The following is a 16,129-nucleotide window of genomic DNA, read 5'->3' on the forward strand; positions in this document are numbered from 1 at the left end:
TCACATCCGAAGTCTGAGTTCTACATGCTTATATCTAGGCTTACACATGGGTTACAGAGCCTTCCATGTTCTGACAGCAGTCTGCCTTTTTAACCTCATCATACTGCACTATTTTGATTTCTATAAAGGATAATATCTTTCTATATGATCTTTTCCATGTGTGGGGGGTCACTTGCAGTTTGTTGAAAAAAAAAAAGATGAGCAACAAATGATATGAACAAGCCATGGTTTTATTGATAATGCATTTCAGAAAATTAAAAAATTTAGACATGTAAGGGTCCCACATACCACCTGAACTCAAGTAAATATGAATGTCTAGGTTTGAAAAGTAAAAATAACTTTTGAAATAGGAGCTATGATATTTCAAACTTAGTAGAAGATAGAGTATGGAGATAACTTTTTAAACTATAGTGAACACGTTGTCCAAGGAGGCGTTTTCATGGGGAATAGAGTAGGTTACATGTGTTTGTGGAAAGAGAGAGACAGACAAACATATTTTATCCAATACATAGTGAGTGGTGACTGTGAGGTTGGAAAGGAAAACGAATCCAAGGGCACCTGTGCACCAGCATTCAAGCTCCGGGAACAGCTCTCTGAATGTCCCCGAGTGTGGCCGCTGCCCAAGGACGTCTAAGGGGAAGAGACTCGGCCACAGAAGAGGATGCTGTTGGTCTTGATGTGCTTGATGAGGAACAGGAAAGGGCGATCGCAGCGGAAACTCTCAGAATTTCTTCCTGCTTCTTTAATAATTGCTACACCAGTAGCAGCTGAGGCCTCCGTGCCCTCCTCGGTCACCTCCACAAAGCACTTGTGGACGACCGTCGACACCACCAGACCGGGTACCTTGGTCATGCCCTAGAAGTCGGCCACACCATCACGGAAGGCATCCACCATCCCCAGGGCTTGCAGCGTGGGCACGAAGTCGTAGCTCTCTTCCACTTTAAACCGAGGCAGGTATAAGTCCACTTGTCTCTTCCCCATATTCTGTGGGCTCGTCCATGCTATTAACTTCTCAGCAGTGAGCTGGTCTTCAAGCTGTAACAGTGGAAAAGGAACAACTGTCAGGATTCTCAGCGGTCATGGAGCCCACCTAACTTTGGATTGAATTGTCTGGAAAACAATTATCTTCACAGTAAACATGAATACAGGAGGTTCATTTATATTATACATATAAACTCACTATACTATATACATATATTTATATATTGCATGTAATCTCGTGTATTATAAGCTGAATATTTTGTAATATTTATATGATAAAATGAGCCTTCTGTATATATATGTGTATATATATCCATACATAACAGCAGAAGCATTAAATAAATTTATTTTGTAAAAGATAAACTATATATCTTCACTTCTTAAGTTGCCAGATCACTACATGTTTTATTTCAAATAGTCTTGTCTTGTTAATGTCTTTTTGTGCATAGTTTTTGCATGATATAGTGTACAACCCATTATTATTCCTTTTACTTGCTTGACCTCTTTGAAAACGTTTCCTGTATAGATATGTTTCTCTGATCCAGTTTAAACTGTTACATAATGCCACCATTAAGTAGAGATTCAGTGTATGTGTTTACTTAATTAATATTTTTAGGCATCGTGTGTTAGTCCCTGAGCTACCGTATATATATTTTACGTGTGGCAAGTTCACTGCAAATTCAGCATCATTGGCTATTATAGTAATTGCAGATGGCCAGTTATGGAATGACTTTTATATGCCGGATATTGTTATTGGTGTCTTTACAAATTATCTTGAACCAATACAACCATGCTAAAAGGAAGATTCACTTTTTTTTTTTCAAATTCCCAGCAATGAGGCTCCAAATAACTCTGAGAGAGTACGTCTAAATAGAAAGTGAGCATCAAGATAGGTTGGTTTGTCTCCTGTCTATGAAGCATGTGACTCAGCCTGCAGAATGGAGCTCAGCATTGTTTTACTTTGTTTGATTTTGTTCATGAGTGAATTTTCGTATATTTTCCATGAGCCATCTACATTTGAGTCTTAGTTTCCCTGTCTTCAAATGAATAGACTGGAATAGGTGAAGTTTTGATGGTTGCAAAATATTAACATGTGAGCCAAGCATATTATTTTTTGAAGTGACATTCTGGTTTTCTCAGAGTATTACTGGGGCCTGGGAAGTTAAGATTTTCTACATGTTCTTCCATATCACACTATAAGGTCTATTTTTTGGGAAAGTGACAGGATGCCAAGTTCGCCTTCATGATCTTCCATTAGACTCAACAGAGAGGAAAGGACACACTGCAGTCTCTTGCTCTCCTGGCACAGCACCAGCGTTCTGTGAGCCGCCTGCACAGGCGCTGTGTTGCCGGCAACGTGAGCAGCAGCATGAAGCGCCACAGGCGCCAGGTTTTACCTCCTGCAGACCGTCTACTTCATTGGGCAGCAGCACCATCATGCTTAGCTCTTCGCCTTTGTACGGGATTTCCAGGATCTTGGCTTGCACGTCCTCCAGTGACACGAACTGGAAACTATTGGTTTGTTTCATCATCTGCACAGGTTTGCTTGTTTCCTGCAATAAATTCATGTGCAAAAGAATGCCAAGTGAGCATTAGTCCAGGAAAAAAGATAATATTGAGATACCAAACTCAGCCTCCTAAGAGATGATCTGGGAAATTTGTGTCTTAGAGATGAGAGTTTCTTCAAGGAATCCCAAGTAAATAAAGTTTAAAAAAAGGACAAGAAAATAAGCCTTGACAAATTCTATCTTCTATATGCAGTTATGTATTAATTACTATGTATTTAAATTTCACAGTGCATGTGTAGCTACACTTTGTTATATACAGAAATAACAGACGATACCTTATTCAGCCAAAATTTTTCCTCTGCAGTATGTTCTTCCCTAAATTTCTGGTTCCATTGCCCTTTGAAGTAGACGGCGTTCACCAGAACCAGAACAGTAGAGCTGTCGAGAGAGTCTTTGGGAAATAGGTCCTTGATTCTTTCTGCAAAGACAAAAAATCAAAGGTCTGTCATGAAAGGCACAAGTGGTTTATCTGTCAGATGCTTTGAAAGTTACAAGTGATGGTTAAATATTCACACAAGTCAGCCCGTGAGGGACTCCATGCCCAGCAGTTCACCAGGTGAGGCTTTGCTCACGGCCCCAGCCTGATGGAGTCGCCCTCATGCAGACGCCCCTGCTCCTGAGTCTGTGTGTGTGGGGACATCAGTCATTTCACAAGGAATCCTGATGAACTGATTTCTGATATTTAAGATGCCATGATATTTCTATGATATTTAAGATGCCATGCTGTGCTAAGCCTCTTCAGTCTGTGAGCCCACGGACTGCAGCGCACCAGGCTCCTCTGTCCATGGGACTCTCTAGGCAAGAATACTGAAGTGGGATGCCGTGCCCTCCTTCAGGGGCTCTTCCTGACCCAAGAATTCTGGGTCATCAATTCTGAAAATACCTTGTTCATCAGAACTGATGAACAGGTCATCAATTCTGAAGAACTGATTTCAGCTGACCTTTACTGGTCCGTTTTCTTCCTTCCCTTTCCTCCCTTCCTGTTCCCTCAATAGCTTTGTCTCTTGTTTCCATTCCCTGTCTTCTTCTTCTTTCTGCACATTGAGTGGCTGTAGGTTAAGCCTATGTTGCGGAAGGGAGGTAGGACACGGTTCATGGGATGGAGACGTTGTCCAGCCCCTCCCTGGGTGGGGAGGACACTGTGACAATCCTGTGGGAGGGGGACGTGGGCCAGGAACCTTCTCCTGCAGGTGGTCATTTCTGCAAGAAGGATGGTTTAACGGAGAGCGGCGTGTTTCCCAGTTAAGAAAGCAAAAATTGACTCTTCATATCTTCTCTTAGGGATTATAATCCGGAAGTTAAGCCTTTAATTTAAAGAACAACTTATGAATCACCTGAAGTCTGAGCAGAGATTTGGGATCCACAAGACACTGTCTTCCAGGCTCAGCTGTGCCTGCAGGGGGCTGGTCCTGGGAGCACCCCTGACCGTTTCTCTCTGCACTGACTTGGACCGTCCACCCCCTGCAGGGCCTCCCCACCCTCTGCAATCTCGTCTCACCCCTGCTCCTGACAGCCCAGTCAGGGTCCAGCACTGTGTTCACACACAGCGGGGATTCAGCAGTGACTTTTAATGAGTGAGTCTCTCATAACCTACCATTGGTTTGGCTCTCCACCCAGGAATTAATCATCTTTCGACTTTCCTCTGCAGCGCTGATAAAATCGGCAGATTCCACACTGGCCAGGTAGTATTTCTGAACATTATCCATGTATTCCTATGACATGAGCAGGAAGAAAGGAAGAATGAAGAGTAATTTATCAGTAACTATGTAGGTATTCCCAAATTAAATTAAATGTGTTAAATCCTGATCAAGCAGAGGTCACAAGCCAATCCCTCGCCCCCCTCACTGGTGTGCTATCAGCCTCTGGACACTCCAGTGGGTGCAGTTGTGGTCGGGGAGCCCGGTGCCCCTGGGAGAAATGCCCCCGTGTGGGTCCCCGGGCTCCTCTGCACCCCCCGCCCCCATTAGGAGATGGGGCCCAAGGACCCGGGATGCAGACCAAAGGTGTGACAGACCAGGAAACTCACCTGGAGAAACGGAAAATCTTTTCTTCCATAGAGCTTGTTGGCAACACTCAGCTCATAGGCATCAGTGGATTTCTTTAATTCCGTCAAAAGCTTTTGGAAGTGATGATGAACATTTCTTGGCTTTTCAACCTTCAAACACCAAAAAGTGAGCTCACTGGATTCTCTAACAATATAAATACTGCACCCACATAAGTCTGTTTGATCAGTACCTAGATTTTGGTATTTCTGTGGATGACTGTTGTTCTTTCCTCGTATTTGGTGTATTTTACTGGAAATAAGCTTCATAAACTCACATTCAGTCTTCCAGGTAATTCTTTCTCCCTTCTCTAGTAGACTGCGACTTTTCCTCTTTGAAGTGCACGTGCAGCACCGTTCCGCTCTTGGGTGTGTCCTCACTGTCTTAAACGTGTGTGTGTGTGTGTGTGTGTGCGTGTTAGTCACCCAGTCACTTCTGACATTTTGTGACCCCGTGGACTGCAGCTTGCCAAGCTCTTCTGTCCATGGGATTTCCCAGGCAAGAATACTGGAGTGGGTAGCCATTCCCTTCTCCAGAAGATCTTTCCGACCCAGGATCGAACCCAGGTCTCTCGCACTGTGGGCAGATTCTTTACCATCTGAGCCACCAGTTGAATCCCTTGAATGTTTAGGGATCAGTTAAACTTGAGCCTCTTGAGGCCTAATGCATCGTATTGCATCTCTAAGAGTCATCAACTGTGTGAGAACATGCAATTTGTATACTGTCCTAGATTATGACATGAAGTCCTGTTATACTCCTTGGTGAGATTATCTTCTAACACCGGTTGACTGTGCTCTGTGGCTGTTCACTGTGATCACACATAGTGGTCACACTTCCTGGTGTAGGAAGAGTGTGTGCCTGGGACACTGCGAGCAGCTGTACAGCAGCATCTCTAAGTCTTTAGCTCAGTTCACGTGAAAACAAGAGCGTTCAGAGAACTAAGCGACTTCTCTAAGGAGACAGAGCCAGGTTTTCAGCAGTGCTTGTCTCAGTCCCTGGTTGGGGAACTAAAATCGTGCAGACGGCTCGGTCAGCACACGAAAGGAGCCCTTCAACATGAAGCTCCTTAGACCCTCTTCTCTGAAACACACGCTTCTCTTCAGAAAACAGATGTCTGAGATCAGCATGTGACATGGTATCAGAGACAACTCTGCTCATCTGTCTTGCCTAGTGCCCTGTGCCTGTGTGCTCTGGCGTGTCTGACTCTTGCGACCCCATGGACTGTGCCCACCAGGCTCCTCTGTCCATGGGGCTTCCCAGGCAAGTACACTGGAGAGGGTTGACATTTCCTTCTCCAGGGGACCTTCCTGACCCAAACTCGTGTCTCCTTCACTGGCAGGTGGGCTCTTTGCCTGCTGAGCCAACAGGAGAGCATTTTTGCCTAGGATGTGCTCTAAAAATGGACTTGTCCCAGTCTATCTGAAATTCCCAGTTTAACCAACAACCCTCTTGAATATATGACCTCCTTCTAGATCCAGTGCTGTGTGACTCACGGGATCTTTTGTGGCTCCTCCTTTTGTGTTGGCTGCGATTTCACTGAAGTGAAGGACCTGGAGGAGACGGGAGTGGGACAAGGAGACTTTAGAAACCTATGTACATCAGGGTAAATAAAAAAAGAAATAAAGAAGGCAGGAAAGGACAAATCCAGACAAGCAAAACAAATTGCTAAACAACAACAACAAAACCAAAAAAAACAAGGGAAAACCCAAAGAGAATCAAATAAACGTTCAATACGACCATTTGCTCCTTAGGAAACACAAACTGTGTTTGCACAGCGCAGAACTAACTTATAAGGAGCCACCGCAAGGGGTCCTGGCTGCTTGTAACCGTTGTTGAGGAAATGTGTTAAAAAACTCTCAAAACATGGATTTTAGTCAATGCCTCACTTCTACTGAAGTCTTCCATTAAAGCCTCACCTCTGGTTGTTGGGCAGTTGTGGGGGTTCATCCCAGCCCCCAGAGGAAGTCCAGGCACAGGAGGCAGGTGGGGAGCCCTGCCCCCATAACTCTGTGCCCACCCAGTCGTGGGGCTGCTTGAGCTTGCCGTGGGACCCGGGGACAGCCAGACCTGTGGTCATCCGCACACCAGCCAGCAGACAACCCATGCAAACCTGTGACGGAAAGGCAGCTGCCACCTACTTCTGCATTTGTGATGCGGTGTTTTCTCGGGCCCCTAAGTAAGTCATGGCTAAGGCTGACGAGATACTGAAAGGCAACAGGAAGATGTTTTCCTTCTCTGATTTTCTGATCTCGTGGAACAGATCGATTGCAAGGTGGATGATTGCTTCACCGAGGGAACTCATGGTGGCCGGATGTGGTCTGGAAGTCCTGGAAGAGCATCAGATGCAGTTTATAATCACTCTAGTGAAGGAAGGTAGTCTGTAGTGAGAATTTCTAAAAGAAATGCCTTATGTTTGGGTTGTGGATTTCTGGCAACTACGGTTTTTCCTTTGTATACATTTAGTAATTAGAAGACTTGAAATTAGGAATACTGGAGTGGGTTGCTATGCCTTCCTCCAGTGGATCTTCCCCACCCAGGGACTGAACCCACATCTCTTACAGCTCCTGGATTGGTAGACTTGTTCTTTACTACAGTGCTACCTGGGAAGCCTTATTTATAGAAAACGTTTCTTAAATAAAATAGAAACTTTATGTTACACATTTCATGATTGAGATATGTACCTGTATCCATCTCATAATTAGACGACTATTGAAATTAGTATTTAAAGAATGTTTTTCGAAGAAGTAATAGAGTATCTTTACTGTTTCTTCCTTACTGACTGTACAAGAATGGGTAAAAAGTGCTTTATAACAGAGGTTTTGTTGTTGTTGTTCAGTTGCTAGCTCGTGTCCAACTCTTTGCACTCCATGGACAAGCTCCTCTGTCCTCCACTACCTCCCAGAGTTTGTTCAAATTCATATTCATTGAGTCCGTGATGCTGTATAAGCATCCCATCCACTGCTGCCCCCTTTTCTTTTTCCTTTCAATTTTTCCCAGCCTCCAGGTCTTTCCCAGTGAATTTATAACAGATTCAAAGGCAAAACTGATGTGGTAACATCCAGCCCTCTCCCATCAGGTACCTCCGTGCCTTACTTGAAGGATCTGTGGATGCTGGACAGCCTACCCCTGATACACGTGCTCCCCAAGGAACGTGGGTTTTCTTTTAGAAATAAGCAAATTACCTATGGATAAATCAGGAGAAAAAGTTCTTCTGTGGCAGAATACGTAAAATACCATCATACCACATGAAACATTTAACACACGCACGATAAGACATCACATTCATTAGTATTTTCAGAAAGGACTCCTGAGTTAGGGCAGAGCTGCTGGAAGCACTTACCTGTGTTCCTGGAGGAAGCAGAGGTGGGCAAGCAGCCTGCAAGCCTGTGTGCCGGGCGCGCTCAGCCCTGAATATATACCTCTACCAGCCGCCGCCCGTGCCTCAAGGCAGCTGGTATTTCAAGATCAACTTCTGATTTCTTCACCAGTTATCTTCAACTTCATGAGGAAGAAGTCTTTATGAGTCAAGACAAGATTATTGACCAACTCCTGTAGGTCCTTTCCTTCTGCAGAAGAAATTGTGCCCTACCATCCGTGGCTCATGGGAAACGCATGCACGTGCCTCTCCGACACCTATGAGAGTACACTTGTGTGGCAGCTTCTTCACGTGCCCTGAGGAACTAGGCCCAGCCAGAAATAAGCCTTAAAAATCTTTCTTCTCTTGTTAATACATGTTGACTCGTGTTTAAGACCAGTTCTAACACAAACAATCGAAACGCTGACATTTTTTAAGTTCTGAAAAGGCTTGTTTCTTTAAAAATATTTTGTATACCCGGGAAAATAGCTCAATGTCTCAACTGAAGAGAGATTGGCCAACTGTGTCAGCTGCAGGTGGAGACCAGGCGCGATGTGCCTCCCCTCAGGCTGGGCCCTGGCGCGGTCCTCCCCGTGACCCCATTGTCCTCGTGGTTAATCCCAGCTGTGCCCTGGTTGCTAAGCTCAGAGGGCAGCTCATGTTCCAGCAGACTCACTTGCTCTCAATGAGAAGAAGAACAGATACAAACAGGACCCATTTTAAGGGCAGTTTTCTAATGTTTTTGTACGAAGATTTCTCAGAAAAGTAAATAGCTTGAGCTCCAGAACTACAACATTTCTCCATCATCCTGATCTGCAGCATATCCACTTCCGATTCATGTCCAGAACAACAGAGTCAAATGTCTGTAAGAAAAAAAGAGGAAAAAATGTGTTCTTTGAATGGCATGGCTGAGTCTCATCACTGGAGTCTCATCTCTTCAAGCATCTGGTGCTCCTGTAATAGAATAATAGTAACCACTGCTGACTATTCACTGAGGGGTTTTCTATTCACCCATTTTCCTCTTTGGTACCATGTTTAGGTCGGCGAGTTTGTTTTCCCCATTTCACAGATAACAGAAATGAGCCACAGAGTGACTGAACAGAAGCCCAGGTGGTGAATTGCCCAGGTGAGCTCTCCAGGCAGGTAGCTGGTTCGAGGAGGCTGCGTGTGTATCCAACTCTCCACAGGGAGGTGGAGACAGACTCTGGGCCTTTACTGACAAATCTCCTTGTGTTTAGATGAAAAGAAGCTGCGTCTTCTGCCCTCTCAGTAGAGATCATGTTCTCCCACAAAATCCGAAGGGGTGGGAATGGGTCCCTAATTTCTCCTCCAAGGACCCCACAGTCATTAGGGAAGAAGGCAGGGTTTCAGATACTCTTTTAGGGTTGTGTAAAATTTAGCAATTTCAGTGTGGACGTATGTTTTAATTTCTTAGGCATATACTTAAGAATGAAATCTGTGGGTCAAGGGTAAGTTTACACTTGACTGATGGGTTGAATTTCACTCTAGGATTGATTTAGAAGAACTACCAGACTGCCTTCCCCAGCAGCTGCACCATTTTACTTCCAGCAGCTTAGGAGAAAGTACGTGTGTGTGGGCTGCCAATCCTCTCCTCACCCTGGCACTCAGTACTGCCCTTGGTCCAAGTCTGCAGCCCCAGCACAGCACCCACTCACAGGAAGACTCACCCACACAGAGTCCCAGAAGCACAGGGATGGAGACACGAGCTGGAGGAAGGGGAGACCTGTGTGCCTAAACTGGAAAGATGATTCCTGAGCTCAGCCCTGCTGCTCTTAGGGCTCCTCCTGGTTATGTGTGTCTTGACCCCCGAATGACGCTGGAGGTCAAAGACCCCTGAGCTGAGACTGGGTGGGCTGAGGGAGGATGGAGTCTGCTGGAGTCTACTGGGGAGCTGAGTGTAAAGAAGAAGGAAATAGCAGGAGAAAGACCCAGGATGAAAAACAGCAAACATGAGGAATAAGAGCTCCCAGTCAAGGCTTCGTCACGGGCGCTGTCAGAGAGCAGGGAAGCCCCGGGGCCGGAGCAGGGTGGACGTCTTTGGGTTCAAAGAGAAAGGGCTCTGAGCCCAGAGACAGAAGCAAGGATCCCTGGCTGGGCCTGGAGGAAGCCCAGGGACAGAGCAGGAGTCGAGGACTCAAGGGAACCGCTGACTGAGCTGACTCCTCCTGTGACTAAGTTTCCGAGGCTGGTGGTGCAGAGGCTGGCTTTGAGGAAAAGCAAGTAACTGATGAAGATCAAGATGTTGTTCTGGAGGAGGAAATGGCAACCCACTCCAGTATTCTTGCCTGGGAAGTCCCATGGACAGAGGAGTCTGTCGGGCAACAGTCAGTCCATAGGATGCCAAAGAGTGGGACACGACTGAGCATGTATGCAAAACAAAGGATTTTGCTCAAATTTAGAGGGAACTTTGGTTAGTTCAAATAAGAATCCATATCACATCCTTCTCCCCCTCCTTTTCAAAAGTGCTCCTGGAGTGTATTAGACAAGGTGAAGACACCACGATGTCACACAGTGTCCCAGGACACTCAGCACTTCTCAGACAATTTTGCAAGTCAGTACTTGCCACCTGTCTTGGGTATTTTCTAAATATACCAACATCATTGGCATCATGAATCCCGGAATCCAATAAAACTGAGGAGGAAATGACATGTCCAGGAACCATCCCACATATTTCTAATACCTGTGTAGGTTGCTTCAAAAATAGCTCCTCTGTTCTCCTCTTGTTTTCTTCCTTCCTTGTGAAGGGTGTGAAGAATCACCAGCTTTACTGAGGTGCACATCCTAGGGGGCATTTTATCTCTTTCTTCTTATTACACACGTGGTCATACCCATCTGCAGGTAAATTGGTTACCAGAGAAAACCCTTCAAGCTTTCAATAATAGGATATCTGCCAATTACTGTTTTATTTATTTTTTTAAATTTTATTTTATTTAATTTTACAATATTGTATTGGTTTTGCCATATATCAAAATGAATCTGCCACAGGTATACATGTCTTCCCCATCCTGAACCCTCCTCCCTCCCCATACCATCCCTCTGTTTCGTCCCAGTGCACCAGCCACAAGCATCCAGCATCGTGCATCGAACCTGGACTGCCGACTCATTTCATATATGATCAATTACTGTTTGAATATTCCCATACAGATACAGATCCGTACAATGTAAATAGCATCTGAACAGGATGAATCAGATTTACCTTAATGTCCCTTAGTTGGGGAATGGTCTTGTCTGTAGGTGTGTCATGGCAGACTGAGACAGTTCATTCTCACCACCCGTCTCCCCATTCCCATGCCTCCAGTTCCCTCGGGACAGTCATCCTACTCTGTGCTTAGCACCATCCAACCCTCTCTCACATCTCCTGTCTCTAGAACCATTTCTACAACCCTTCCTTTCAGCAGTTTTTGACTGACATTTAACATTGCAATAGATTTCGTGTGTGTTTGCTAAGTCACTTCAGTCATTTCCCACTCTTTGTGACCCTATGGGCTGTAGCCCACCAGGCTCCTCTGTCCATGGGGAGTCTCCAGGCAAGAATACTGGAGTGGGGTGCCATGCCCTCCTCCAGGGGATCTTCCCAGTCCAGGGATTGAACCTGGGTCTCTTATGTCTCCCGAGTTGGCAAACTGGTTCTTTACCACCAGTGCCAACTGGGAAGCCCCTTGACTTGATTAATATTATATATGAAGGAAGGACTGAGGAAGTCCTTAGTCAAAATTTTATTCTATCACTTCTTATATCAGAAAAATCGCACTGCCTCCAGGATTTGCTTTTATGGGTCTCTTAATTTTTTGGTAGAATGCAGGAAGAGAGAGACTGTGCTTTGTGCAGGAACTAGGAATCACTGCCTCTTGGTCTCTTACATTTGAATGAAGGCTTCTTGATTCCATGTGAATGTAGGGGTGATCACATACTGTGTTTGATTATCTATTTTTATAATTTCCTAATGATTCATTCTCCATTCATTGAGTCCTTAATTATGTTCTTTGACTTAGTACTGAGCTTAGTGAAGGGTCTCTACCACAGTGCTAGAAGCAGGGACGTAATGACAAGGGAGGTTTTCCAAGGCTCCTTTACATTTGGTGGCCACTGACTTCCTAAGCCTCATCCTCTGAGACAATCTCTGAGACCATGATAGCACATCCATTCCCCACCCCATGACTTCTGCAACCAGCCTCTGCATTCCCCCACGTGACTCTGGCTTTAGCACATATCTCACCAGGACTGCCAGGGACAGCGGTCATCAGCCCCTTCAGTTCCTCAGTGATCCAAGCAAGATAACGTCAACTCCATAGACTCCAGTAAACGTCTATTATTGCACAAGGAACGCCTGGCTCTAACTGGTTCCAGTGATTTCCTCCCTGCATCTGATGACCACCTGACAAAACATCCTAATTACCTGTACTTCAAGTAAAAGATTTGCTCCTGAAATTCAGGGCATTTCATTGAATGTTGATTTACAATGTTGTTTTGATGAGGTTCATGTCCTTCTTTGAATGCATTTTTAATTGCTGAAATGGTTGATTTTTTGCTCTAGTAAACTACTGTAACTTAACAGTTTAGGCACGGGAGCGTGAGAGGGGACTTCTCTGCTCTCGAGGCACTGTGTTAGGTTCCTAGACCTCTGTCGTGAGCTGCCCACACTGAGGTTTGAAACCACAGGTATTCATTCTCTTCCCCTTCTGGAGGCTTGAGGTCTAAAATCAGTGTGTTCTCAGGACCACACTTCCTCGAGGGTCTCGGGGAGAATTCTCTTTACCTTTTCTACACCCTGGTGGTTCCTCGAGTTTCCGGGCCTGTGCCTCTGTCTTGACATGACTGTCTTCTCTGTGTCTCTTCTCTTCATATAAGGGTCCAGTCATTGGAGGAGGACCCAGCTTGAGTCAGTACGATCTTATGTTAACTAGCTATGTCTATGATCTATTTACACATAAGGTCACACTCTGTGATTAGAAATAAATTGGGGGGGCGGTGGGGGTGCAGAGGAAGTTCTCTTCAGTGCGGTACAACCAGCGATCCCATCAGCCAAACTAAACACTCGTAAGAGTTTGGAGAGAAGCCATGGCAGTATTTTTCCATACCCACGAGGCATTTATCTGTATCCATGCGATCCTGAGCAAGCCCGCGCAGCGCGGACTCTGAGCGGTCAGGACACGAGGCCCTGGAGCAGCGGGGCCGGCGGCGGCGCTGGAGGACGCGGCGCTGGGCGGCGGCGGCGCAGGAGGCGGCTCAGCGGCCCCGCAGGGCCGGCCCGAGGGTGTGGGCGGCTCTGTCGTGGCTCCGGCTGCTTCTCCCCCCAGAACCCAGAAGGGTGAGGGAGAGATGCACTCGGGCTTGTTCCGGTTTCAGGGCCACTTCTCGTGGCAGCAGTTCAGAGCCCCAGGAGGTGAAGTCCTCGTTTCAAGGGTGGAGAAGGGAGGGCAGCACGGAAACTGGCTGCGCCGGCAGGGGCTTTTCCTGAGGCCTTCCTGGAGGGTTAGCTCCAAAGCCGAGGTGTATTTACTGGTGGAGCCCTGCTGACCCAGCTCCCTCGTTTAGATGCTGTGCGTGTTTGGGGAGAGAGAGACAGAGGGAGAGAACGTGTAGGGAGGCAGGGAGAGGAAAAGAGGGGGAAAGAGAGAGAGAGGTGGAAGGGAGGGCGGTGCAGAGGGAGGCAGAGAGACTGAGCCCTGCGGCGGACGGGGGTCCTGGAACCGTGACAGCTGAGTGCTTGAGGCTGGAAGGCTGCCCCCAGCACACACCTTGGACCAAGCTTCCAGGTGCCTATGGGGGCATTATCACTGTACGAAGCGTCAACATCTCAGGGGCCTGTGTTCTGTCTCCAAACTTAGCTACCTGAGAATCTCCTGCGTTCACAGGGGCAGGTTTCCCAACCTGCCAACATGTCACAAAAGCACAGTGAGCTTGTCGCCTCCCTCAGATCTTCCTGATGAGAAACACCTGGGAGCAACAAAGACAAAACTCCTTTTCTGATGGATCAAGACTCCACAGGCCCAGTCACAGGGCTTCTGCTTCCCTGGCTCATAGAGATTCCTGTAAGCTGTGAAGAGTGCAGCATCCGAAGGGCAGGAGTTCAGCTCAGAACGACTTGTTCTGAAGATAAGATAAGGCAAGGTGATTGGAGGAGTAATGACAACTTTTCACTAATAACATAACTTCTTAAATCTTGCACTGTTTTCAGATTGGGATCTTTTGGAGACCCAACCAGAGGAGCATCTGGAAATCTACTGAAACTAAATGTGATATTTCTATCTATGAGTTTACACTGGACACATTTTTATGTTATTCCTGATACTTATTCAAACACAAGGAAATACCAAAACTCTGGAGTGTTTAGTAGTTATATAGTTTTACGATACGTTGGGTTAAACCCATGAGTGAAACTTATAAAATTTCTTGCCAATACAGTGTGTAGTATTCAATTAATATACAAACTTTGTGTTCTTAATCCGATCAAATTTCTTCTCTTATGAAGGTGATTCCTGATTCATTTCATCTCTGGAAATGTTTAGTTATTCACCCTGCCAATAGCAAAGCTGAAGACTCAACGTTAGTCACACAACCAATGAGTGTTTAGCGGTATACATCTTCGTCTTAAGTGAAATAGCACAGGGAAATTATGCTCTGATCCATCTCATTCAATAAAATACTAGCTCTCATATTTAATAATTGGCTATCACTTTTTGGTATTTTTTACTATCATTTCCTATGATCGCATTGTTCTAAGTGTTTCAAGGTCTCTTGTATTGAGAGGTAACTACATTTGTTGTCGATTAGTTGCTCGGTCGTGTCTGACTCTTTGCGACCCCATCAACTGTAGCCCACCAGGCTTCTCTGTCCATGGGATTCTCCAGGCAAGAACACTGGAGAGGGGAGCCAGTCCCTTCTCCAGGGGACCTTTCCAACCCAGGGATCAAGTCCATGTCTCCTGAATTGTCAGGAGGGTTCTTTACCACTGGGCCACCGGGGAAGCCCAGCTACATTTATCCATAGTGTAAAATTGTCATGTGAGCGGATTACATAGCATGCACTCATTCTTTTCAGTCTCTTGTTTGCACAGCACAGCGTGTAGGAGTTTAATGCATGTTGTCAGTAGTTTTTTCCTTTTCATCTCTAAGTACTGTTCTTGGGTTTGTATTTTCGTTCACCTGTTTTGTTCAGCTGTTAGACATTTGAGGTTTTGCCAGCTTTTTGGCCATTACAAATAAGGCTTCAGTGAACATTTGTGTGTTAGTCCTTTTGTGGTGGATGTATTCATATCTCTTGGGTAAAATCAGGATGTGGAATTACTGGTCTGGTAATAGTCTGGTCATGCTTTTAACACTGTAAGAAAGTACTGATATGTGGCACTTGTATACTTGAGAAAGACTTTCTCTAGACGTGCATTGCTGAGCCAATGAGATATGTGGTTTTCTGGAGACATCACGCAGGTGGCAGCATATGAGACCCCAGCGTCCCCTCCCTTAGAGATCAGCAGTGTGGCAGCTGTTCTTGACCAACACACGTCCCGACAGAGAAGCGAGAACATGTGATGAGGGTGTGAATGCACTGTGATGAGGGTGTGAATACACTGTGATGAGGGTGTGAATACACTGTGATGAGGGTGTGAATGGTGCGTGAATGAGGAACGGTATATGAAGAGCTGTACTTATTTAATGTATGACGTCAGGAGTTTTGAGGTGAGTATATATCTGTGAAACCATCATGCCAATCTAGGTAATAAACATATCACCTCCAAATGATTCCTCTTGCCCTGAGAAAGGTTATGTTTTGGGATATAAAATTTGTCAGTTCTTTGTTTTATGGGTTGGTGGACTTCAGGGTCATATGTCAGCCCTGCTTCTCACTGGATGCTCTCCCAGTCTTATCCTATCTCTGCCTTCAGCTATAATTACCATATTTCTCTCAGTAGCTCTAATATATGTATCATCTGTCTTACCTATTTAGAGACTCAGTTCACATCCCAAGTCTGAGTTCTACATGCTTATATTTGGGCTCTTACATGGGTTACAGAGCCTTCCATGTTCTGACAGCAGTCTGCCTTTTTAACCTCATCATGCTGCACTATTTTGACTTCTATGTAGGATAATATCTTTCTATATGATCTTTTCCACGTGTGGGGGGGTCACCTGCACTTTGTTGCAAAAAAAAGGATGAGCAACAAA

The 16,129-nt window shown here is 45.6% G+C and overlaps 1 protein-coding gene across 1 annotated transcript; it reads right to left on the reverse strand.

The window, feature by feature from the left end:
- Positions 1-209: 209 nt before the first annotated feature.
- On the reverse strand, positions 210-8,149 carry LOC102406016 (serpin B3). The gene is given in 8 exon segments (XM_025273217.3): positions 210-1,035; positions 2,379-2,534; positions 2,825-2,967; positions 4,144-4,261; positions 4,576-4,704; positions 6,085-6,141; positions 6,726-6,918; positions 7,932-8,149. Coding segments are annotated over 7 exon segments (1,176 nt in total). The 5' UTR covers positions 6,894-6,918; positions 7,932-8,149; the 3' UTR covers positions 210-630.
- Between the last annotated feature and the right edge of the window lie 7,980 nt (positions 8,150-16,129).

The sequence above is a fragment of the Bubalus bubalis genome, chromosome 22 (genome assembly GCF_019923935.1).
Source record: "Bubalus bubalis isolate 160015118507 breed Murrah chromosome 22, NDDB_SH_1, whole genome shotgun sequence".
Lineage (NCBI taxonomy): Eukaryota > Metazoa > Chordata > Mammalia > Artiodactyla > Bovidae > Bubalus > Bubalus bubalis.